The sequence below is a fragment of the Macaca mulatta genome, chromosome 16, assembly GCF_049350105.2.
Source record: "Macaca mulatta isolate MMU2019108-1 chromosome 16, T2T-MMU8v2.0, whole genome shotgun sequence".
Lineage (NCBI taxonomy): Eukaryota > Metazoa > Chordata > Mammalia > Primates > Cercopithecidae > Macaca > Macaca mulatta.
The window spans coordinates 48,208,996-48,234,806 of NC_133421.1; the positions used below are offsets into that span (position 1 = coordinate 48,208,996).

The 25,811-nt window shown below is 40.3% G+C and overlaps 1 protein-coding gene and 3 long non-coding RNA genes across 11 annotated transcripts in view; 2 read left to right on the forward strand and 2 right to left on the reverse strand.

The window, feature by feature from the left end:
- APPBP2 (amyloid beta precursor protein binding protein 2) overlaps window positions 1-25,811 on the reverse strand; it is a 115,568-nt gene that overhangs the window by 35,519 nt on the left and 54,238 nt on the right. For 3 of the 8 annotated variants that reach the window (XM_028835735.2, XM_077969512.1, NM_001261507.1), the window contains 3 exon segments: window positions 22,966-23,054; window positions 16,227-16,378; window positions 1,290-1,413 (listed from right to left, as the gene is read on the reverse strand). In XM_028835735.2, coding sequence (XP_028691568.1) covers window positions 1,290-1,413; window positions 16,227-16,347 — 245 coding nt within the window. In that variant the 5' untranslated portion in view covers window positions 16,348-16,378; window positions 22,966-23,054. 8 annotated transcript variants of the gene reach the window in all.
- Window positions 268-8,461, forward strand: LOC144335474 (uncharacterized). The gene is made up of 2 exons (XR_013406356.1): window positions 268-823; window positions 4,339-8,461. It is a non-coding gene; the product is annotated as an uncharacterized LOC144335474 (long non-coding RNA).
- LOC144335463 (uncharacterized) lies at window positions 12,071-13,833 on the forward strand. The gene is made up of 2 exons (XR_013406345.1): window positions 12,071-12,292; window positions 13,030-13,833. It is a non-coding gene; the product is annotated as an uncharacterized LOC144335463 (long non-coding RNA).
- LOC144335458 (uncharacterized) lies at window positions 18,356-21,494 on the reverse strand. Its single transcript, XR_013406339.1, has 2 exons — window positions 20,267-21,494; window positions 18,356-18,894 (listed from the first exon to the last, which is right to left on the reverse strand). It is a non-coding gene; the product is annotated as an uncharacterized LOC144335458 (long non-coding RNA).

The window sequence follows — 25,811 nt, forward strand, 5'->3', positions numbered from 1 at the left end:
TGTGGTGACTCATGCCTGTAATCCCAGCACTTTGGGAGGCCCAGGCAAGAGGATTGCTTGAGCCCAGGAGTTGGAGACCGGACTGGGCAACACAGCGAAACACCACTTCTAATAAAAATAAATAAAATAAAAAATGTATTTTAAAAAACCCCAAAACAAAAATACAATGGTTTTACAGGAGAATATTCTAGTTTTGAAGGGATTCAGATTCAATTAACTCATCTAAAAAATACCTAGGAAATATGTACCTTAATTCCATAAAAATAGAAGACTGTAAATTCAATAAATTGATTGGACTTAGTTAACTTAGGATAAAGAATTTCTGCTGTTTAATTTTTTGACTTTAATTTTTAGTTTTATATAAAAAATTCTTTTTAAGAAATGCCAAATCAAATTGGGAGACAAAGAGAAAACCTGTATGAAAGTAAAGGTAGATGTAACATGTGCATAAAAAAAATAAGGACAATAAAGCAGAGTTACTTCTAGTATTTGCTTGACTTTAAGGACATCTGTAAAAAGGTAATAAATGCATCCTCAAAGAAAAGTTACTCATAAGTAAAGCACTAATCCTGTTATGCACAATTATGGAAATGTAAACAAAGCACGTGGTACAAAAGTAACACTCAAGAAAAAGTACATTTTTGGAGTTTCCTAGCATCCAGTATCTACCACAGTTCCTAGTACATAAGTATTCAATAAATACTTGTTGAATGAATAAACAAACAAGCTCTATGATAAAGCAAAAAGATACATAAGAAACACATTCTGGGCCGGGCACAGTAGCTCCTGCCTGTAATCCCAGTACTTTGGGAGGCCAAGGCAGGTGGATCACCTGAGGTTAGGAGTTCGAGACCAGCCTGACCAATGTGGCAAAACCCCATCTCTACTAAAAATAAAAAAAATTAGCCAGGCATGATGGCGCATGCCTGTAATCTCAGCTACTTGGGAGGCTGAGACAGGAGAATCACTTGAACCCAGGACGTGGAGGCTGCAGTGAGTCAAGATTGCACTACTGCAGTCCAGCCTAGGTAACAGAGCGAGACTCCATTTCAAAAATAAAAACAAAAAAAGAAACACATTCTGGTTCATAACACTCAAATCTAACCTAACTGTCTATAGCAGATTAACTATATTTTAGAGATGAGAGGATGCCAGACTAGTGAAACTATGACATATAAATATCATCTCAGAGATTTACTCAAATGTTGGCATATACTTATAAGAGCTAAAACTATAAAAACCACTAACTACCATTATAGCACATAATTACAGGATATGTTCCAACTTACCTCACACAACATTCTACTGCACGAAACCAATGAAGCATCTCATCGTGTAGAGTACACAACTGAAGGCAGGACAGAAAAACTTTCTCAGCATCACTATACCAGCCTGCATCTGAAAGAAAGCCACCTAAAAAAATAAGAAACACCAACTTTAGATAACTTAATAGCCTGAAAGCTAAAATGACATGCTGACAGTGAATATCACCTAAATTAAAAAAAAAAAAAACATGATATTAAAAGTCTTGTGTTTAGCATAAAACACAGGTATGAATTGTGAGATTTTTATAAAAAGGTTTTGAACTAGGGGAAGGAGGATTAAGGCTAAGACCTTGAATAAGGAATCAAAAGTTTCAACCTTGTAAGAATACTCCATGGCCTAAGAGTTGTTATTTTCCAGCTAATGAGCTAACTAATTATTTTGCTATTTTCATCTTGGAGAGTACACATAACTTTAGCATCTCCCAATACACAATTTCAAAGATAAATCTGAATATACTTAATCTTAATATAGCAGCACATAACGGAGGATACACAGATTATAAAAAGACCATGATGCTTAATTGATTATCTCATTTTTTTTTTAAACAAGAAATTACTGTCCTGGATAATGTTTCCTCAACATATTATCTTTTTGAGGATTCTGACCCCTAAAAATGACTAACATTTAATACACTGTTACTACACCATGTAAAACACTTCTTTTTGTGGTAACTACTTCAACTCACTAACTTTCACAACACAACTTCAACTTAAATGCAGTAACTGCCCCAAAGTAACAGATGAAAAAACTTGAGTCACAGGAAAACCAAAGCTTATAATCTAGTAAGTGAAAAGATTTGGATGCACACAATGTGACTCCAGAGGCTAAGTCTGTAGTCCCTATACTGCAATAGTTATTAAGGAATAATTTCTTAGTGCTATTCAGGATTAGTTACAATAACCAGAAAACACAAAGTAACATACCATCATGGTATATTCTAAAATACAATTTTTGGACATTAAAAAATATCTAAAATTATCTGAGACCTGCCTGGGCAACATGGCAAAACCCTGTCTCTACAAAAGAAACAAAAGTAAGCCAGATGTGGTGGCAAGTGCCTATAGTCCCAGCTACTCAGGAGGCTGGGGTGGGAGAATGGCTTGAACCTGGGAGGCAGAGACTGCAGTGAGCGGAGATCGCACCACTGCCCTCCAGCCTGGGCAACAGAGTCAGACCCTGTCTCAAACAACAACAACAACAACACCACTCTGAAATTAGAGTACGTCATAAAACGAATGGTATATTACAATAATTGGCTCAATTTTTTTTCTTGGCACACAAAAAATATGGTGTCTTAATAGTATTAATGTCTGAGTCAACAAAATATTATATTTTGCACAGACTCATGTTTTATATTTAATTAAAGCTACATGTAATTAAGCAATTTTTTAATTAGCTGGAGAGAACTGTGCTTTAGATCTTTCTAGGTTCCTCACCAAGTTGAGCAGAATAATGAGGTTATTATTCATATTCCTACTAAGTAATATTCTACTTATCATCCCAACATATTGTGTATTGTGCTGGTTATTAGAATATTGTCTCTCAGCTTCAAACCCACACTACTAGAGTCTGTTTGAGGATGCTGAACAAGGACTCTGCAAACCACATTTCTCTTTTGCTAGCTAGCTCCCTGTTTGGCTCAGCCCATAGGAGGCACTAGAGAAAAGGGCTGCAAGACTGGAAGAGCAAAGGACACTCTCCTTCCTGTATCTGTTAGTGAGGTTCCTGTTGACAAAAACACCCCAGGGTTTGCTTCTTTACTTTGGTGGTAGTAGTTCATTCCATTAAATAATAGTCAATACCATTTGCAGTTTTCCAATGCTTGCAAAACCAGTTTCACAGCACTCCATCAAACACCAGCAATAGACATCCAGGTTGCCCCTCCTAGAGGTCTAGATCCTAGACCCAAGGGCCCTCTTTTCAGACCTCTAAGGCACTAGTAACAGTCTAGCAGCATCCTAGCTCCATGGGGCAAACCCCTCCAACTATATAATTATAATTAAAAATTATAATTTTTAATAATTCCAATCTCTTTCCTTGGTTCCCCAAGCCATAGGTATGGCAGCCAATTCTCACAGCTGCTTTGTCCATAATAACCAACTATTCCCTTTTTGCGTTTTTAGTTCTCTAATATCTGGTTAAAAATGATCTGTATTAGGCCAGATACAGTGGCTCATGCCTGTAATTCCAGCACTTTTGGAGGCCAAGGTGGAAGGAGCCCTTGAGGCCAAGAGTTCAAGACTACCCTGGGTAACACAGTGAGACCCTGTCTCCTAAATAAATACTATTTTTTTATCTTGATAACTGATTTTATAGCCTAGTGAAATGAACTATTCACATATAACATCTATTTCATCCACATGTTGTTGAGAAGGAAAACATTTATACAATGTACTTAATTTCATTTGGTTCTTAGTTCGAAATCCCTAAAAATTTAGGTTTATTCTAGAGCATAAAATCAAAACTTGTAATATTGACCCTAGAATTTACCTAAACTCAAGGAAAATACTACAAGAGAGCTGGGTTTCAGCTAAGTCAAATCCAGAACTAAATTTATTTTCTCTGTTCAAAACGAATGAGATCCTTATTTGTTTTCAAAAGGAGTTATGAAAAGAAGACAACAGCACAATTGTGGCAGCTGTCACAGTTTCTTACAATGACCATTTGTGCTTGAAAATGAAGTGGACATTTGCTATAATTAGAAGAAGTATCAGTCCAGTAACCGCAGGATAGGTTACTATTTCTTTTTTTTAGGGACAGAGGTTTGCTCTTGTTGCCCAGGCTGGAGTGCAATGGTGTGATCAAGGCTCACCGCAACCTCCGCCTCCTGGGTTCAAGCGATTCTCCTACCTCAGCCTCCTGAGTAGCTGAGATTACAGGCATGCGCTACCACGCCCAGCTAATTTTGTATTTTTAGTGGAGACAGGGTTTCTCCATGTTGGTCAGGCTGGTCTCAAACTCCTGACCTCAGATGATCCGTCCGCCTCAGCCTCCCAAAGTCTGGGATTACAGGTGTGAGCCACCATGCCTGGCCAGGTTACTATTTCGATTAAAAACTTAATTTTAAGAAATGTGCTCCTTGATTATAAGCATCAAATTAAACACTTGTAAACAAGAAATAAATAAATTCAAACCATTTAAAAACATATGCCTGTTAAAAAATGTTTAGTTTTCCCTTTGAATAGCCTCATCACAATAAAGATGTGGCCTGTCAGAAAAGATCTTGGTCAGGGTGATAGTCCTACTTAATAATGCAGTCCTTTCTAAAAAACAATTTTTTAATTTTACTTTTTAGGATTAAAAAAAAGTTTTTAAATTATACTCTAAGTTCTATGGTATATGTGCACAACATGCAGGTTACACGTGCCAGGTTGGTTTGCTGCACCCATTAACTCATCATTTATATTAGGCATTTCTCCTAACGCTATCCCTCCCCTATCCCCCTAGCCCACAACAGGCCCTGGTGTGTGATATTCCCTGCCCTGTGTCCAAGTGTTCTCATTGTTCAATTCCTACCTATGAGTGAGAACACGTGGTGTTTGGTTTTCTGTCCTTGCAATAGTTTGCTCAGAATGATAGTTTCCAGTTGCATCCATGTCCCTAAAAAGGACAGGTACTCATCCTTTTTTATGGCTGCATAGTATTCCATGGTGTATATGTGCCACATTTTCTTAATCCAGTCTATCACTGATGGACATCTGGGTTGGTTCCATGTACTTGCTATCATGAATAGTGCCGCAATAAACATACGTGTGCATGTGTCTTTATAGCAGCATGATTTATAATCCTTTGGGTATATACCCAGTAATGGGATTGCTGGGTCAAATGCTATTTCTAGTTCTAGATCCTTGAGGAATCGCCACTCTGTCTTCCACAACGGTTGAACCAGTTTACACTCCCACCAACAGTGTAAAAACGTTCCTATTTCTCCACATCCTCTTCAGCATCTGTTGTTTCCTGACATTTTAATGATCGTCATTCTAACTGGTGTGAGATGGTATCTCATTGTGGTTTTGATTTGCATTTCTCTGATGACCAGTGATGATGAGCATTTGTTGTGTGTCTGTTGGCTGCATAAATGTCTTCTTTTGAGAAGTGTCTGTTCATATCCTTTGCCCACTTTTTGATGGGGTTGATTTTTTTCTTGTAAACTTGTTTAAGTTCTTTGTAGATTCTAGATATTAGCCCTTTGTCAGATGGTAGGTGGCAAAAATTTTCTCCCATTCTTTAGGTTGCCTGTTCACTTTGATGGTAGTTTATTTTGCTGTGCAGAAGCTCTTTAGTTTAATTAGATCCCATTTGTCAATTCTGGCTTCTGCTGCCATTATTTTTGGTGTTTTAGTCATGAAGTCCTTGCCCATGCCTATGTCCTGAATGGTAATGCCTAGGTTTACTTGTAGGGTTTTTTATGGTTTTAGGTCTAACATTTAAGTCTTTAATCCATCTTGAATTAATTTTTGTATAAGGTGTAAGGGAGGGATCCAGTTTCAGCTTTCTACACATGGCTAGCCAGTGTTCCCAGCACCATTTATTAAACAAGGAATCCTTTCCCCATTTCTTGTTTTTGTCAGGTTTGTAAAAGATCAGATGATTGTAGATGTGTGGTGTTATTTTTGAGGCCTCTATTCTGTTCCATCGGTCTATCTCTCTGTTTTGGTACCAGTACAATGCTGTTTTGGTTACCGCAGCCTTGTAGTATAAAGTCAGGTAGCACGATGCCTCTAACTTTCTTCTTTTTGTTTAGGACTGTCTTGGCAATGCAGGCTCTTTTTTGATTCCACATGAACTTTAGTTTCTTCCAATTCTGTGAAGAAAGTCATTGGTAGCTTGATGGGGATGGCATTTAATCTATAAATTACCTTGGGCAGTATGGCCATTTTCACAATATTGATTCTTCCTATCCATGAGCATGGAATGTTCTTCCATTTGTTTGTGTTCTCTTTTATTTCCTCAAGCAGTAGTTTGTAGTTCTCCTTGAAGAGGTCCTTCACATCCCTTGTAATGGATTCCTAGGTATTTTATTCTCTTTGTAGCAATTATGAATGGGAGTTTACTCATTATTTGGCTCCCTGTTTGTCTGTTATTGGTGTACAGGAATGCTTGTGATTTTTGTACATTGATTTTGTATCCTGAGACTTTGTAAACAAAGTTGCTTATCAGCTTAAGGAGATTTTGGGCTGAGATGATGGGGTTTTCTAAATATACAATCATGTTATCTGCAAACAGGGACAATTTGACTTCCTCTTTTCCTATTTGAATACCCTTTCTTTCTTTCTCTTGCCTGATTGCCCTGGTCAGAACTTCCAACAGCATGTTGAATAGGAGTGATGAGAGATGGCATCCCTGTCTTGTGCCAGTTTTCAAAGGGAATGCTTCCAGTTTGGGCCCATTCAGTATGAATGGCTGTGGGTCTTATTATTTTGAGATATGTTCCATCAATACCTAGTTTATTGAGAGTTTTTAGCATGAAGCGCTGTTAAAATTTGTTGAGGGCCTTTTCTGCATCTATTGAGATAATCATGTGGTTTTTGTCTTTGGTACTGTTTATGTGATGGACTATGTTTACTGATTTGCATATGGTGAACCAGTCTTGCATCCCAGGGATGAAGCCAACTTGATCTTGGTGGATAAGCTTTTGGATGTGCTGCTGGATTCGGTTTGCCAGTATTTTATTGAGGATTTTCGCATCGATGTGCATCAGGGATATTAGTCTAAAATTCTCTTTTTTTGTTGTGTCTCTCCCAGGCTTTGGTATCAGGATGATGCTGGCCTCATAAAATGAGTTAGAGAGGGTTCTCTCTTTTTCTATTGATTGGATAAGTTTCAGAAGGAATGGTACCAGCTCCTCTTTGGACCTCTGGTAGAATTCGGCTGTGAATCTGTCTGGTCCTGGACTCTCTTTGGTTGGTAGGCTACTAATTATTGTCTCAATTTCAGAGCCTGTTATTGGTCTATTCAGAGATTCAACTTCTTCCTGGTTTAGTCTTGGGAGGCTGTATATGTCCAGGCACTTATCCATTTCTTCCAGATTTTCTAGTTTATTTGCTTAGAGGTGTTTACAGTATTCTCTGATGGTAGTTTGCATTTCTGTGGGATCGGTGATGATATCCTCTTTATCATTTTTTATTGTGTCTATTTGATCCTTCTCTTTCTTCATTAGTCTTGTTAGTGGTCTATCAATTTTGTTGATCTTTTCAAAAAGCCAGATCCTGGATTCACTGATTTTTTGAAGGGTTTGTGTGTGTGTATCTCCTTCAGTTCTGATCTGATCTTAGTTATTTCTTGCCTTCTGCTAGCTTTTGAATTTGTTTGCTCTTGCTTCTCTAGTTCTTTTAATTGTGATGGTAGGCTGTTGATTTGAGATCTTTCCTGCTTTCTTTTGTGGGCATTTAGTGCTATAAATTTCCCTCTACACACTGCTTTAAATGTGTCCCAGAGATTCTGGTATGTTGTGTGTTTATTCTCATTGGTTTCAAAGAACATCTTTATTTCTGCCTTCATTGCGTTATTTGCCCAGTAGTCATTCAGGAGCAGGTTGTTCAGTTTCCAAGTAGTTGTGCGGTTTTGAGTGAGTTTCTTAATCCTGAGTTCTAATTTGACTGCACTGTGGTCTGACAGTTTGTTGTGATTTCTGTTCTTTTACATTTGGTGAGGAGTGCTTTACTTCCAACTATGTGGTCAATTTTGGAATAAGTACAATGTGGTGCTGAGAAGAATATATTCTGTTGATTTGGGGTGGAGAGTTCTGTAGATGTCTATTAGATCTGCTTGGTGCAGAGCTGAGTTCAAGTCCTGGATATCCTTGCTAACCTTCTGTCTCGTTGATCTGTCTAATATTGGCAGCGGGGTATTAAAGTCTCCCATTATTATTGTGTGGGAGTCCAAGTCTCTTTGTAGATCTCTAAGGACTTGCTTTGTGACTCTGGTGCTCCTGTATTGGGTGCATATATATTAGGTTAGTTCGGTCTAGCTTGTTGAATTGATCCCTTTACCATTATGTAATGGCCTTGTCTCTTTTGATCTTTGTTGGTTTAAAGTCTGTTTTATCAGGATTTCAACGCCTGCTTTTATTTATTTTTGCTTTCCATTTGCTTGGTAGATCTTTCTCCATCCCTTTATTTTGAGCCTATGTGTGGCTCCGCACCTGAGATGGGTCTCCTGAATACAGCACACTGATGGGTCTTGACTCTATCCAATTTGCCAGTCTGTGTCTTTTAACTGGGGCATTTAGCCCGTTTACATTTAAGGTTAATATTGTTATGTGTGAATTTGATCCTGTCATTATGATGTTAGCTGGTTATTCTGCCCATTAGTTGATGCAGTTTCTTCTTAGCATCGATGGTCTTTATGATTTGGCAAGTTTTTGCAGTGGCTGGTACCGATTGTTCCTTTCCATGTTTAGGGCTTCCTTCAGGAGCTCTTGTAAGGCAGGCCTGGTGGTGACAAAATCTCTCAGCATTTGCTTGTCTGTAAAGAATTTTATTTCTCCTTTACTTACAAAGCTTAGGTTGACTGGATATGAAATTCTGGGCTGAAAATTCTTTTAAGAATGTTGAATATTGACCCCCACTCTCTTCTGGCTTGTAGAGTTTTGGCCAAGAGATACATGGTTAGGCTGATGGGCTTCCCTTTGTGGGTAACCTGACCTTTCTCTCTGGCTGCCCTTAACATTTTTTCCTTCATTTCAACCTTGGTGAATCTGACAATTACGTGTCTTGGGGTTGCTCTTCTCAAGGAATATCTTTGTGGTGTTCTCTGTATTTCCTGAATTTGAATGTTGGCCTGCCTTGCTATGTTGGGAAAGTTTTCCTGGATAATATCCTGAAGAATGTTTTCCAGCTTAGTTCCATTCTCCCCGTCACTTTCAGGTACACCAATCAAACGTAAATTTGGTCTTTTCACATAGTCCCATATTTCTTGGAGACTTTGTTGTTTCTTTTCACTCTTTTTTTCTCTATACTTCTCTTCTTAGTTCATTAATTTGATCTTCAATCACTAATACCCTTTCTTCCACTTGATCGAATTGGCTACTGAATGTGTCATGCAGTTCTCATGCCATGGTTTTCAGCTCCATCAGGTCATTTAAGGTCTTCTCTACACTGTTTATTCTAGTAAGCCATTCTAATCTTTTTTCAAAGTTTTTAGCTTTCTTGCGACAGGTCTGAACATCCTCCTTTAGCTTAGAGAAGTCTGTTATTACCGACCTTCTGAAGCCTACCTCTCTCAACTCGTCGTCGTCATTCTCTGTCTGGCTTTGTTCCATTGCTGGTGAGGAGCTGCGATCATTTGGAGGAGAAGAGGCGTTCTCGTTTTTAGAATTTTCAGCTTTTCTGCTCTGGTTTCTCCCCATCTTTGTGGTTTTATCTACCTTTGGTCTTTGATGATGGTGACCTACAGATGGGGTTTTGGTGTGGATGTCCTTTTTGTTTATGTTGATGCTATTCCTTTCTGTTTGTTAGTTTTCCTTCTAATAGTCAGGTCCCTCAGCTGCAGGTCTGTTGGGAGTTTACTGGAGGTCCACTCCAGACCCTGTTTGCCTGGGTTATCACCAGTGGAGGCTGCAGAATAGCAAATATTGCTACCTCATCCTTCCTTTGGAAGCTTCGTCTCAGAGGGTTACCTGGCTGTATGAGGTGTCAGTCAGCCCCTACTGGTAGGTGTCTCCCAGTTAGGCTACATGGGAGTCAGGGAACCACTTGAGAAGGCAGTCTGTCTGTTCTCAGAGCTGAAACTACATGCTGGGAGAACCACTGCTCTCTTCAGAGCTGTCAGACAGGGATGTTTAAGTCTGCAGAAGTTTCTGCTGCCTTTTGTTCAGCTATGCCCTGCCCCCAGAGGTCAACAAATATTATTTGTATTAAATTCTATCTCTAAAACATGGATGGATTTTGGAAGTATTCTGATAAATAAAACAAGCCAGTCACAAAGACCATGTATTTCAAGAATCCACTTGTATAAAATGTCCAGAAAAGGCAAATCTATAGAGACAGAAAGTGGATGATGTTTGCTTCATGTGGGAGAGAAATGGGAGGGACTGCTAATGGGTACTGTTTTCTTTTTGGGGTGGTAACAATGTTCTAAAACTTATTGTGATGTCTGCACAACTCTTCTGGTATGATTTTTTTCTCTCTCTGGGTAACTTTAGGATTACGACTGATAACTATGAGTTTGCCAGGACTTGGTTCTCTCTCCAAGGTATCTATGTGGGTCATTACAGTGGCCAGATTGGCATAAGTAGATGTGGAGATGACAGAGGACCTCAATGAACACTAGTCTTCCTTTCATCTTCTTTGATACTAAATTTCTCTCACACACACATTTTTACATGATCGTACAGAACTATCCTTAACATTAGTCAAGACCACAAGTTTTTAGAGACTTTCTTTGGACAATTCTTTATCGCTACTGACATTCCATAAGACTATTTAAAAAAGAAATGCTGGCCAGGCACGGTGGCTTATGCCTGTAATCCCAGCACTTTGGGAGACTGAGGCGGGTGGATCAGGAAGTCAGGAGTTCTAGACCAGCCTGCCTAACATAGTGAAATCCCATCACTACTAAAAATACAAAAAATTAGCTGGGCATGTGGTGGGTGCCTGTAATCCCAGCTACTCAGGAGGCTGAGACAGGAGAATGGCTTGAACCTGGGAAGTGGAGGCTGCAGTGAGCTGAGATCGCACTACTGCACTCCAGCCCGGGTGACAGTGAGAGATCACATCTTAAAATAATAATAATAACAAGAATAATGCTGAGGGTCCTTTTCAAAAAATATATGTTCTAAAGTCCCTTCAGCAACCTATCTTTGAGTACTACAAATAATTATTCTAAGATTAAACAGGCCAGGCATGGTGCCTCACGCCTGTTAATCCCAGCACTTTGGGAGACTGAGGTGGACAGATCACCTTAGGTCAGGAATTCGAGACCAGCCTGGCCAACACGATGAAACCCTGGCTCTACTAAAAACACAAAAATCAGCTGGGTGTGGTGGCATATGCCTGTAGTCCCAGCCACCTGCGAGGCTGAGGTAGCAGAATCACTTGAACCCAGGAGGTGGAGGTTGCAGTGAGCTGAGATTGTGCCACTGCACTCCAGTCTGGGCGTCAGAGTGACACCCTGTCCCCCCCCCCCCCAAAAAAAGGAAAAGATTAAAGATGACTATTAAAATATGCTGGGAAGGATGTACATGCACATGTGTGTATGCTTTAAGACAGAAAACACATAAACGGCACATGCACACAGTAATGAGAGAAGTTAAAAACAAAAGTAGGGTTGGGTGCAGTGGCTCACATCTGTAATCCCAGCACTTTTGGTGGCAGAGGTGGGTGGACCACTTGAGGTCAGGAGTTTGAGACCAGCCTGGCCAACACAGTGAAACCCCGTCTCTACTAAAAACACAAAAATTAGTTGGGTGTGGTGGTGGTGCACGCCTGTAATCCCAGCAACTTGGGAGGCTGAGGAAGGAGAATCGCTTGAACACAGGAGGCGGAGGTTGCACTGAGCAAAAATCATGCCACTGCACTCCAGCCTGGGTGACAGAGCGAGACTCCATCTCAGAAAACCACCACCAAAAAACCCAAAACTAAAGTAGTTTGTGGCGATCAAACAGTACTATAGCTTGATAGTGATGGTAGTTGTATGACTCTACATGGAATCCACTGCACAGACATATACACACACAAATGAGTGCATGTAAAAACTGGTGAAAACTAAGTAAGGTCAGCAGACTAGTTGATGGCATAACACCATTTTTCAATTTCTTGGTTTTGATATTGCCCTACAGTTATATGATACATGACCACTGGGGGAAGCTGGAGGAGTGGTTCAAAGAACTCTGGGTACTCTTTTGCAACTTCCTATGAATCTACAGTCACTTCAAAAAAAATTTGTTTAATAGAGAAAAAAGAGCCAAGTGCAGTGGCTCATGTCTATAATTCCAGTAGTTTTGGAGGAATGCTTAAGCCCAGGAGTTCAAGAACAGCCTGGGCAACAAAGCAAGATCTAGTCTCAACAAAAATAAAAGTTAGCTGGATAAGGTGACACATGCCTGTTGTCTTAGCTACTCAGGACACTGAAGCAGAAAGACTGCTCGAGTCCAAGTCTGAAGTTACAGTGAGCTATGACTGTTGATATGGTTTGCCTCTGTGTCCCCACCCAAACCTCCTCTTGAATTGTAGCTCCCATAATTCCCACGTGTTGTGGGAGAGACCAGGTGGGAGACAACTGAATCATGGGGATGGTCTCCCCAATACTGTTCTTGTTGTAGTGAATAAGTCTCATGAGACCTGATGGTTTTATAAGGGATTTCCCCTTTCATTTGGCTCATTCTGATTTGCCTGCCACCATGTAAGATGTGCCTTTTACCTTCCACCATGATTGTGAGGCCTCCCTAGCCACGTGAGTCCATTAAACCTCCTTTTCCTTTAAAAATTATCCAGTCTCAGGTATGTCTTTATCAGCAGCGTGAAAATGAACTAATAAAGTAAATTAGCACCAGCAGAGTGGGGAGCTGCTATAAAGATACCTGAAAATGTGGAAGCGACTTTGGAACTGGGTAACAGGTAAAGCTTGGAACAGTTTGGAGGGCTCAGAATAAGACAGAAAAATGTGGGAAAAGTTTGGAACTTCCCAGAGACTTGTTGAATGGCTTTGATCAAAATGCTGATAATGATATGGACAGTGAAATACAGGCTGAGGTGGTCTCAGATGGAGATGAGGAACTTGTTGGGAACTGAAGTAAATGTGACTCTTACTATGTTTTAGCCAAGAGACTGGTGACATTTTGTTCCTGCCTCAGAGATGTGTGGAACTTTGAACTTGATGGAGATGATTTAGGGTACCTGGCAGAAGAAAATTCTAAGCAGCAAAGCATTTAAGAGGTGACTTGAGTGCTGTTAAAAGCACTGTTTTATTTATTTTTATTTTTTATTTTTATTTTTTGAGATGAAGTCTTGCTTTGTCACCCAGGCTGGAGTGCAGTGGGGTGATCTCAGCAGTGCAGTGGGGCAATCTCAGCTCACTGCAGCCTCTGCCTTTCAGGTTCAAGTGATTCTCCTGCCTCAGGCTCTCAAGTAGCTGGGATTACAGGCGCCCACCACCAGGCCTGGCTAGTTTTTGTAGTTTTAGTAGAGATGGGGTTTCACCATGTTGGCCAGGCTGGTCTCAAACTCCTGATATCAAGCAATCCACCTGCCTTGGCCTCCCAAAGTGCTTGGATTAGAGGCATGAGCCACCGCACCCAGTCGGCATTCAGTTTTAAAAGAAAAAAAGAGCATCAAGGTTTGGAAAATTTGCAGCCTCAGGATGTGATAGAAAAGAAAAACCCATTTTGGGAGAACTGCAAGCCAGCTGCAGAAATTTGCATAAGTAATGAGGAGATGAATGTTAATCTCCAAGACAATGGAGAAAATGTCTCCAGGGCATTTCAGAGAACTTTGTGGCAGCCCCTCACATCACAGGCCCAGAGGTCTATGAGGAAAAAATGGTTTTGTGGGCTGAGCCCAGGGCCCCCCTGTTGTGTGCAGACTAGGGACTTCAACCCGTGTCCCAGCTGCTCTACCCATAGCTAAAAGGGACCAAGGTACGGCTCTGACAATAGCTTCAGCGGCGGCAAGTCCCAAGCCTTAGCAGCTCCCACGTGGTGTTGAGCCTGTGGGTGCCCAGAAATCAAGAACTGAGATTTGGGAACCTCTGCCTAGATTTCAGAATGTATGGAAATGCCTGGATGTCCAGGCAGAAGTCTGCTGCAGGGTGGGGCCCTCACGAAAAACCTCTGCTAGGGCAGTGTGGAAGGGAAATACTGGGTTGAGGCCCTTACACAGAGTGCCCACTGGAGCAATGCCTAGTGGAGCTATGAGAAGAGGGCCACTGTGCTCCAGACTACAGAATGGTAGATACACCGAAAGCTTGCACTGTGTGCCTGAAGAAGCCACAGACACTCAACGCCAGTCTGTGAAAGCTGCTAGGAGGGAGGCTGTACCCTGCAAAGCCACAGGAGTGGAGCTGTCCAAGACCATGGGAACTCACCTCTTGCATCAGCATGACCTGGATATGAGACATGGAATCAGAAAAGATCATTTTGGAGCTTTATGATTTGACTGCTCTGCTGGATTCCAGACTTGCATGGGGCCTTTAGCTCCTTCATTTTGGCCAATTTCTTCCATTTGGAATGGTTGTATTTATCCAATGCAAGTACCCTCACTGTATCTAGGAAATAACTAACTTGCTTTTGATTTTACACATTCACAGGCAAAAGGGACTTGCCTGGTCTCAGATGAGACTTTGGACTGTGGACCTTTGAGTTAATGCTGAAATAAGACCTTGGAGGACTGTTGGGAAGGTATGATTGGTGTTGAAATGTGACGACATGAGATTTGGGAGGGGCCAGGGGCAGAATGATATGATTTGGCTATGTCCCCACTCAAATCTCACCCTGAATTATAGTTCCCATAATTCCCATGTGTTGTGGGAGGGACCTGGTGAAAGACAACTGAATCATGGGGCCAGCCAGTTCCCCCATAGGGTTTTCATGCTAGTGAACAAGTCTCATGAGAGTTGATGGTTTTATAAGGTGTTTCCCCTTTCTCTTGGCTCTCATTCTCTCTTGTCTGCCACCATGTAAGACATGCCTTTCACCTTCTGCCATGATTGTGAAGCGTTCCCCAGTCATGTGGAACTACGAGTTCATTAAACCTCTTTTTGCTTTATAAATTACCCAGTCTCGGGTATGTTTTTAATGGCAGCATGAAAACAGACTAATACAATTGTGCCATTGCCCTCTAGCCTGGGTGACAGAAACCTTGTCTCAAAATAAAATAAAAAAACAAAATAAACAAAAAAAAGTAGCAAAAACTTTAATAAGAAATTGCCTGAAACACACTTATCTATACAGATTTGTGAAAACCATATAAAATATTATACATACATTAAACAATATTTTTCTACATGTATAGCACACAAAACATTTTTCTAACTACTTTTATATTTATCATTATTTTTTAAAAATTTTTTGAGAGATGAGGTTTTGCTATGTTGCCCAGGCTGGTCTTGAACTCCTGGGCTCAAGTGATACTGCTACCTCAGCCTTCTAAAGTGCTAGAATTACAGGTGAGAGCCACCATGCCCAGCCTTTTTTTTTTTTTTTTTTTTCCCTGAGACAGAGTCTCCCTGTCACCCCGGCTGGAGTGCAGTTCAAGCAATTCTCATGCCTCATCCTCCCAAGTAGCTGGGATTTACTGGCATGCATCACCACACTCGGCTAATTTTTGTATTTGTAGCAGAGACAGGATTTCGCCATGTTGGCCAGGCTGGTCTCGAACTACTGACAGTGATCCGCCCATCTCAGTAACCCAGAGTGCTAGGAATTACAGGAATGAGCCACCATGCCCGGCCCTATCACATATTTTTAAGATCTTACTATGTTCCTTTTACATTTGTTTTCACTATCCTCATAACATCCCCACGAGGAAATACAGAATAACCCTCATTTTAGAGATGGGAAAACTGAGGCTCCAAAAGGATGAAGTTCCCTGCCACAGCCTACAGTAAACAGGTGAAAGAGGCTGGTAGAAAAACATGTATTATAGAATCACAGAGACACAGGAATCTAAACTTAGCTCTACTACTAGCTATGTGACTTGAGCCAGTTGCTCAACTTTTCTGAGTCTGTTTCCTCATTTGTAAAATGCTATTAATACAATCACTTCGTTGGAATGTCGTAAGGATTTAGAAAGATACTACTTAAATGTACAGTATAATGCTTTGGCACAGGGTTAAGTGGTTCTGATGTTCTTCTCATAACCTTCTTATGTAGACTTTGGGAAAGTCCTGGAATAATTCTTTGTTAGCAGGTTTAATTCTGAGTCCATCACACGACAAAATACTTCTGTTTTACTATTACTTACCTAAAACAAAGCCAACCTGAATGGCTTTTTCCTTTACTGCAGCATCTGATTCTGCTATATAAGAGCACCGCCTACTGAATGAGTAGGCCAAGACTGAAGCAACTTTAACACCATGATCCATCAAAGCCTGAAAACAATGATGAAGCAAATGTCTGTAAGAAAAGAAAACGATTATTTTATAAAGGTAATTTATTTTTTTCCTTTTAGAAAGTGCTAACTGCTTCTCTTTTAAATAATAGCATCATTATTTTCCAGGATGGAATAAGATAAAAAGCATTTTGCCTTATCAATTATGAGGCCATAATTCAAAATTTAGCCTAACCTCTTTACTCAGTGGATAACTGAGTGATCCTACAACATTCAGGAAAAGTACACAATGTGTAACTTGATGACAAAGAAGGATGAAGTTAACTTTTAAAATCGGCTTTAAAAACCAAATTATAATTCACAATAAAAAGGTACATAACCCAATTTTTAAAAGGCAATGAAGATAGAAGAGAGATTTCTTTTCTTTTTTTTTTGAGATGGAGTCTCACTTTGTCATCCAGGCTGGAGTGCGGTGGTGTGGTCTTGGCTCATTGCAACCTCTGCCTCCCTGGTTCAAGCGATTCTCCTGCCTCAGCCTCCCGAGTAGCTGGGACTACAGGCGCGGGCCACCATGCCCAGCTAATTTTTTGTATTTTTAGTAGAGACGGGGTTTCACCGTGTTAGCCAGGATGGTCTCAATCTCTTGACCTCGTGATGCACCCGAATCAGTCTCCCAAAGTGCTGGGATTACAGGCGTGAGCTACCGCGCCCAGCTGATATGAACAGATGTTTCTCCACAAAAGATATACAAATGCCAATAAATATGAAATAAGAAGCTCAACATCATTAATGATCAGGGAAATGCAAACCAAAATCATAATGAGATACCCCTTTATACCCAATATAATTTTTTTAAATATGCATTTATTTATTTATTGAATTTATGTTTTAGAGACAAGGTCCTGCTCTGTCACCCGTGCTGGAGAGAAATGGCATGATCATAGCTCACTGTAGCCTTGAACTGGTCTCAATTAAGATCCTCCTGCTTCAGTCTCCAGAGTAGCCGGGACTATGGACGCCCATCACTGCACGCTACTATAATTTTTTTTGAAGTGTTGTCATGAGGTGAAAAAATGGGAATCCTCATACATTGGTGGTGGGAATATAAAATGATACGTCTGCTGTGAAAAGCAGTTTAGCGGTTCCCCAAAAAGTTAAACATAGGGTTACCATATTATATACTCAAGAGAATTGAGTATATACGCAAGAGAATTGAGACTATATAAACACACACACAAAATATTGCCCAACCACATTCACAGCAGCATTATTCATAATAGCCAAAAGGTGGAAACAACTCAAATGTTCATCAACAGATGAATGGATAAGCAAAATGTAGTATTATCCGTACAATGGAAAATTATTCAGCCATTAAAAAGGAAAGTAGTACTGATGCAAGCAAAACATGAATGAACCTTAAAAACATTATGCTAAGTGAAAGTGTCAGTCACAAAAGACCATACAGTATAAGACTCAATTTATATAAAATATCTAGACTAGGCAAATCCATACAGACAGAAAGTAGATTAATGGTCAGCTAGAAACTGAGGAAATAGGTACTGTTAACTGAGGAAATGGTCAGCCAGGGTAAGAGGAAATGGAGTGACTGTTAATGATTTCTTTTTGTGGTGACCAAATTTTCTAAAATTAGACAGTGGTGATGGTTGCAAAATCTTGTAATAGTTGAGTGGTAGAATTTAAAATGGTGATTTTTATGGTGTGTGAATTACATTTCAATAGAAAAAACCTTTTAAACAAAATTGTAAATAACAGAGTCACTGCTTTGGATAAAGGAAAAAAAGGTCAAATTACATGCTTTTAGTTTCACAAATACATAAAACACTTACCAAAAGATTTGGATTTGGTGAAAGATAACCTAAGAGATGAAAAAGAGGTATTCCACTAAATCTTTACAACAGCCATGTTTAAAACTACCTAGAGAGATTCAAACCCCCAAAGTTATCCTTTCTTTAGAGTAAGGAATGTTTTTAAAAGTTTTTCTAGTCTTCTTTTACCAAAATGAGAAGTTCTTATTTATTAGATTTTTTTTTTTTTACAGACTAACTTTAATCAACTAATCAAGAAGTTTCTCTATAGTCTTAGTACACAGGCCACATTTCAAAGTTACCCCTGAACACTGAAATCATGCTATTTACTTACTTGTTTATTTATTTATTTATTTTGAGACGGAGTCTCACTCTGTCACCCAGGTTGGAATGCAATGGCACGATCTCGGCTCACTGCAACCTCGGCCTCCTGGGTTCAAGCGATTCTCCTGCCTCAGACTCCCAAGTAACTGGGATTACAGGCATCCGCCACCATGCCCAGGTAATTTTTTTTTTTTTTTTTTGAGACAGAGTTTTGCTCTTGTTGCCCAGGCTGGAGTGCAATGGCGCGATCTTGGCTCACTGCAACCTCTGCCTCCCGGGCTCAAGCGATTCTCCTGCCCCAGCCTCCTGAGTAGCTGATAGTACAGGCATGTGCCACCACGCCCGGCTATTTTTGTATTTTTAGTAGAGACGGGGTTTCTCCATGTTGGTCAGGCTGATCTCGAACTCCCGACCTCAGGTGATCCACCCACCTCAGCCTCCCAAAGTGCTGGGATTACAGGCGTGAGCCACCGTGTCTGGCCTAAATTTTTATATTTTTAGTAGAAATGAGGTTTCACCAGGTTGGCCAGGCTGGTCTGGAACTCCTGACCTCAGGTGATCCACCCACCTTGGCCTCCCAAAGTGCTGGGATTACAGGTGTGAGCCACCACGCCCAGCCGACTTACTTGTTTATTATCTTATCATCCCTCTCGAAAATACAAACTCCATGAGGAAGGGACGTTGTAGATCCTACTCACTGCTATGGCCCCAGCATCTAAAACAGCATCTGGAAAATGTGATACATATACACAATGGTGTACTATTTAGCCATAAAAAAAGAATGAGATCCTGCCATTTGCAACAACATGGATGGAACTGTATGGTAAGTAAAATAAGCCAGCCAAGGAAAGAACAACTTTGCATGTAGTCACTTATTTGTGGGAGCTACAAATTAAAATAATTGCATTCATGGATATAGAGAGAAGAAGGATGGTTAACAGAGGCTGGGAAGGGTAACTGGGAGAGGGGGGCAAATGAAGATGGTTAATGGGTCCAAAAAAAAAGAAGAATGAATAAAGCCTATTATTTGCTAACACAACAGGATTATAATCAGAAATAATTTAGTTCTACTTTTTTTTTTTTTTTTCTTTTTTTTGAGACGGAGTCTTGCTCTGTCACTCAGGCTGGAGTGCAGTGGCCGGATCTCAGCTCACTGCAAGCTCCGCCTCCCGGGTTTACGCCATTCTCCTGCCTCAGCCTCCCGAGTAGCTGGGACTACAGGCGCCCGCCACCTCGCCCGGCTATTTTTTTGTATTTTTTAGTAGAGACGGGGTTTCACCGTGTTAGCCGGGATCGTCTCTCCATCTCCTGACCTCGTGATCCGCCCATCTCGGCCTCCCAAAGTGCTGGGATTACAGGCTTGAGCCACCGCGCCCGGCCTAGTTCTACATTTTAATAACTGAAAGAATGTAACTGGATTGTCTGTAACACAAAGGATAAATGCTTGAGGTGATGGACACCTCATTTATGTTGATGTGATTATTACACATCGCATGCTTGTATCAAAGTATCTTAACCCATAAATAAATGCACCTACTATGTACCCCTGAAAACTTAATGGCAGTTAAACTTAGGGAAGAACACTAAACAGAACAGCAAGCAGGCCAGGCACGGTGGCTTACACCTGTAATCCCAGCACTCTGGGAGGCCAAGGCAGGTGGACGGCTTGAGCTCAGGAGTTTGAGACCAGCATGGGCAACATGGCGAAACCCCGTCTCTACTAAAAATACAAGAAAATTAGCCAGGTGTGGTGGCACATGCCTGTATTCCCAGCTACTTGGGAGGCCGAGGTGGGAGAATTACCTCAGCCCTGGAAGTCGAGGCTACAGTGGGCCATGATCTTGCCACTGCACTCCAGGCTGAGTGATGGAAGAGAGACCCTGCCTCCAAAAAAAAAAAAAAAAACCACAAAACAGCAAGTACAATGAAAAGCCAGATCTGTAGCTAATACTACTACATGATGATACTTACAACAGGAAGATGAATTCAATCTCCCTTTCTTGAACTCAAAAAGCTAAACTGTCAAAGTGTTAACTTTCCAAAAGTGATAGGAGGAGGCAGAACAAATGATCTTCTTTTTGTCGCCAAGCTTCTGTTTGGGTTGTACAATTAGTGCCACAATATTTTTACTATATTCTCTATGATGCTGGCAAAGACTCCTTGAGTTGTCTTAAATTGCTTTCAAATTCTAATTCTAGGTATATATCTAATAGATATGTATACATATGTTCACCAAAAAACATTTACAAGAATGTTCAGGGCAGCATGAGTTATAATATCTAAAAACTGGAAGCAGCCCAAATGTTCATCAATAATAGAATGAATACTATTTTGATGTAATAAAGCACCATATATATACAGCAACGAGAATGAACACACTGTATTTGCACGTAACATAGGTGATTCTCATAAAACAATACTGGAGAAAAAAAAAGCCAGACACAAAAGGGCACAAACTGTATATTTTATGTAATATGTTCTAAAACACATAAAATTAATCTAGTGGTTACCCTAGGGGAGGGGAAGTAGTGACTGGAAACAGGTAAGACAGGGGTTCTGGTAGCAACTGCAAATAAATATAATTCATAGTGAAATAATACCAGGTATATGGAAAAACTTATTGAGACAATTTCTCAATGAAACAATGTTATAGATTTATATTGGTACTACACTTATGAGGCAAAATTATTTTATCCACTCTAAATTTTCTGATACAATCATATTTATGAAATAATTTCTAAACTATATAAGAAATTAGTCAAAAATAAACATAAATTCATGCATTAACAAGAGGTGTAGTGGAATTTTAAAAAACAAGTAACTTAAAAATGAATTTATGTTCCAGCACTTTGGAAGACTGAGGCAAGGGGATCACTTGAGTCCAGGAGTTCAAGACCAGCCTGGGCAACATAGTGAGACCTCGTCTCTACTAAAAATAAAAAAAGGCCGGGCGCGGTGGCTCAAGCCTGTAATCCCAGCACTTTGGGAGGCCGAGACGGGCAGATCACGAGGTCAGGAGATCGAGACCATCCTGGCTAACACGGTGAAACCCCGTCTCTACTAAAAAATACAAAAAACTACCCGGGCGAGGTGGCGGGCGCCTGTAGTCCCAGCTACTTAGGAGGCTGAGGCAGGAGAATGGCATAAACCCGGGAGGCGGAGCTTGCAGTGAGCTGAGATCCGGCCACTGTACTCCAGCTCGGGTGACAGAGCGAGACTCCGTCTCAAAAAAAAATAATAATAAAATAAAATAAAAATAAAAATAAAAAAAGTTAGTTGGGTGTGGTAGCATGTGCCTATAGTCCCAGCTACTCAGGAGGCTGAGGTGGGAGGATGGCTTTGAGCCAAGGAGAGTTTCAGTTTGCAGTGAGCTACGAACATGCCACTGAACTCCAACCTAGGCAACAGAGCAAGACCCTGTCTCCAAAAAAAAAAAAAAAAAAAAGTATGGAAAACAGTATGACAGTTCCTCAAAAAAACTGGAAATAGGAGTTGGGTGCAGTGGCATAGCGCCTGTAGTCCCAGCTGGCAGGGAGGCTGAGAAAGAGGATCCCTTGAGCCCAGGAGTTCGAAGGCAGCCTGTACAGCATAGTGAAACTAAGTGTCTTAAAAAATAAACAAATAAAAATAGAATTACCATATAATCCAGCAATTCAACTTCTGGGTATATAACCAAAATAACTGAAGGCAGGGACTTGAAGAGGTATTTCTACACTCATGTTCACAGCAGTATTATTCACACTAGCCAAAAGGTAGAAAGAACCCAAATATCCACTGACAGATGAATAAACAAAATGTGGTATATGCACGCAATGGAATATAATCTAGCCATAAAAAAAAAATAAAATTCTAACTTGTGCTACGACATAGATGAACCTTAAAAACATGATGCTAAATGAAATATAACACACACAAAAGGATAAACATTATAGGATTCCACTTATATGGGATATCAGAGCAGTTAAACTCATCTAAAGTACAATGGTGGCTACACAGGATAAGGGGAAGAGGGAATGGGGAGTTACTATTTAGTGGGTAAGGAGCTTTTGTTTAGGGTAATGAAAAAGTTCTGGAAATAAATGGTGTTGATGGTTGCACAATGTGAATATACTTTTCTTTTTTTTTTTTTTTTGAGACAAAGTCTTGCTCAGTCGCCCAGGCTGGAGTGCAGTGGCGCCATCTTGGCTCACTGTAAGCTCCGCCTCCTGGGTTCATGCCATTCTCCTGCCTCAGCCTCCCAAGTAGCTGGGACTACAGGCGCCCACCACCACGCCCAGCTAATTTTTTGTATTTTTAGTAGAGACGGGGTTTCACCATGTGAGCCAGGATGGTCTCGATCTGACCTCGTGATCTGCCCAACTCAGCCTCCCAAAGTGCTGGGATTACAGGCGTGAGCCACTGCACCTGGCCCACAATGTGAATATACTTAATGCCACTGAATTCGGTTAAAATGGTAAATTTTGTGTTATGTATATTTTACAATTAAAAAAAAAAGAATTTACCTTTTATCCAAAGCTCTCAGTACTTTAGCAAAAACTTCCAATTCACAAAATTCACTGCCCAGTTGACATAATCGTCCCTGTTGGTAAAGCTGAAATAAAAAACAATTAATTATGACTTAAAAGTTTTGCAATTTAATTCTCATTTTTACTTTAATCATATTTGATAAATGTAACTTGATTAATTTCAGAAAAGATGCTTAAGAGAAATGTAACACTAACAAATTTCTGCAATTGATATAAAAATATTTTAATAGTAGTATATAATCGTTACAAATTGGTATTTGTAAACCACCTAGAACAGTACCTGGAACATGGCAAGTACTACAAAGCGCTGTATAATTATGTATTTATTAAATACAGATAAAAATCATTAAAGAAATGTTAAACTGTTAACTTTTTTACTTAAAACTGGAGAGTCAATGTAAAATTATCAAAATAATAGCAAAAACAGAGCTGGTCAATACGGCCACCTCAAAAATCTCAGTTCAGTCCTGGGTATAACATTTCAAAAACACACCAATAGTAAAGCATGTCTATAGTAATACAGGATGGCAGGATTTCTAATCATGTCATAATCGTTTATACATTCTGACTTTTTAGAACTACAACTTAAAATAACATTTTAAGGCTGAGTGCTGTGGTTTGAGCCTGTCATTCCAGCTACTAAGGAGGCAAAGGAGGGAGTATTGCTTGAGGCCAGGAGTTTGAGACAGGCCTGGGCAACATAATAAGATCCTATTTATAAATATAAATAAATTTATAAAATATAAACTGCACCTGTAGTCCCAGTTATTCGGGAGGTTGAGGCAAGGGGACTGCTTGAGCCCAAGAGCTGGAGACCAGCCTGGGCAACAGAGTGACACCCTGTCTCTACAAAACAGCCTGGGTGAGAGTGAGACCTTGCCTCAAAAACATAAATAAATAAACAAAAAGACAAATACTATTGTCCCTCCCTGCAACCCACCTCAATGTCACCAAATGCTTTTTTTCTGAGACGGAGTCTTGCTCTGTTGCCCAGGCGATACAATACCAACAGTGTGTAGTGGTGCAATCTCGGTTCACTGCAACCTCTGTCTCCCGGGTTCAAGCAATCCTCCCACTCAGGATCCCTAGTAGCTAGGATTACAGGCACGCATCACCACGCCTAATTTTTTTTTGTATTTTTAGCAGAGATGGGGTTTCACCATGCTGGCCAGGCTGGTCTTGAACTCCTGATCTCAAGACCAAATGCTTCTGAATTTACATGTGCTATATAAATAATACAGTGCCCTAGAAAGCAGGATTTATTTGACTTTATATTACAGACACTTAACAGCTCAGTTGATGAGAACATGGGTTTCATAAAGAGGACAAGGTCACTCTCAAAATGGGCCAGTTTACTTGGTGCACAGAAAACATAAAAAAACCTGAGCACACTCTTGGGCATAAATCACTAGTCACAATGGAGGTCAGGTCAAATTAGGTAAATATATTAATCCAAATCCATAATGACTACTTCAAAAAATGTATAACTGCTACAGGGGAGAGGGGACAGGGACCACCACATGCTCAGGAAGGAAAGGCAGCAATGTTATCTTCACGTAATAGTTAGACATTTATGTTAACGTTAAAACCTTCATCAGGAAAGATTTGTTATTCATTTATTTATTTATTTATGGTCTTACTCTGTCACCCAGGCTGCAGTATAGTGGCACAATTATAGCTCAATGCAGCACTGCAGTCTCGAACTCCTGGGCTCAAGTGATCCTCCTGCCTCAGCCTCTCTGAGTGCTGGGGTTACAGGTGTAAGCCACTGCGTTCAGCCTATATTTGCTATTCGTATAGAGGACTTTGTTTTCTGCTACAGAAAAGTAAGAGTTTCTGGGAATGCATCCTGTAAAATTCACTACTATTAATTGCTGTCTTATTTACTTGACAACCAAAACAGAATAACTCAGGGAAAATAAAGCTGAGAACTTATGACCACATTCTCGTAACATGGGCTTAACAAGGGGATAAATTTCTGATTTGTGACAGAAGAATTATCACAATAAATATAAACACACACTCCAAAAACACTAAGATAAAAATCTTCGCTTCTTACCAAAATGACTGACTCATCATTATCAAACTTAAGGCTTAGAATTTCTTTTAAAAAATAGAATAAATAGGCTGGGCATGGTGGCTCACACCTGTAATCCCAACACTTTGGGAGGCCAAGGCGGGTGGATCACCTGAAGTCAACAGTTCAAGACCAGCCTGGCCAACATGGAGAAACCCTGTCTCTAATAAAAATACAAAAATTAAACAGGCCCGTGGTGGCAGGCACCTGTAATCCCAGCTACTCAGGAGGCTGGGGCAGAGAATCGCTTGAACTCAGGAGACAGAGGTTGCAGTGAGTCAAGATCATGCCACTGCATACCAGTCTGGGTGACAGAGCAAAACTCTGTCTCAAAAAAACAAAAAAAGAATAAACAAAAACAAGTTATACAACTACTTTGCCTAAAAACAAAATTTATGTTATTTTACAATTCATTGTATTCCTTTAATGACTAAAAACTGGTGTATCCTACTAAATGAGATTCTATATTTGGCTGTTTAAATTTTCTTTTTCTTTTTTTTTTGGGGGGCGGGGGAACAGAGTCTCTCACTCTGTCCCCAGGCTGGAGTGCAGTGGCATGATCTCAGCTCACTGCAACCTCCGCCTCCCAGGTTCAAGTGATTCTCCTGCCTCAGACCCCTGAATAGCCTGGACTACAGGCACGCGTCACCACGCCCAGGTAATTTTTGTATTTTTAGTGCAGACAGGGTTTCCCCATTGTTAGCCAGGATGGTCTCGATCTCTTGACCTCGTGATCTGCCCACCT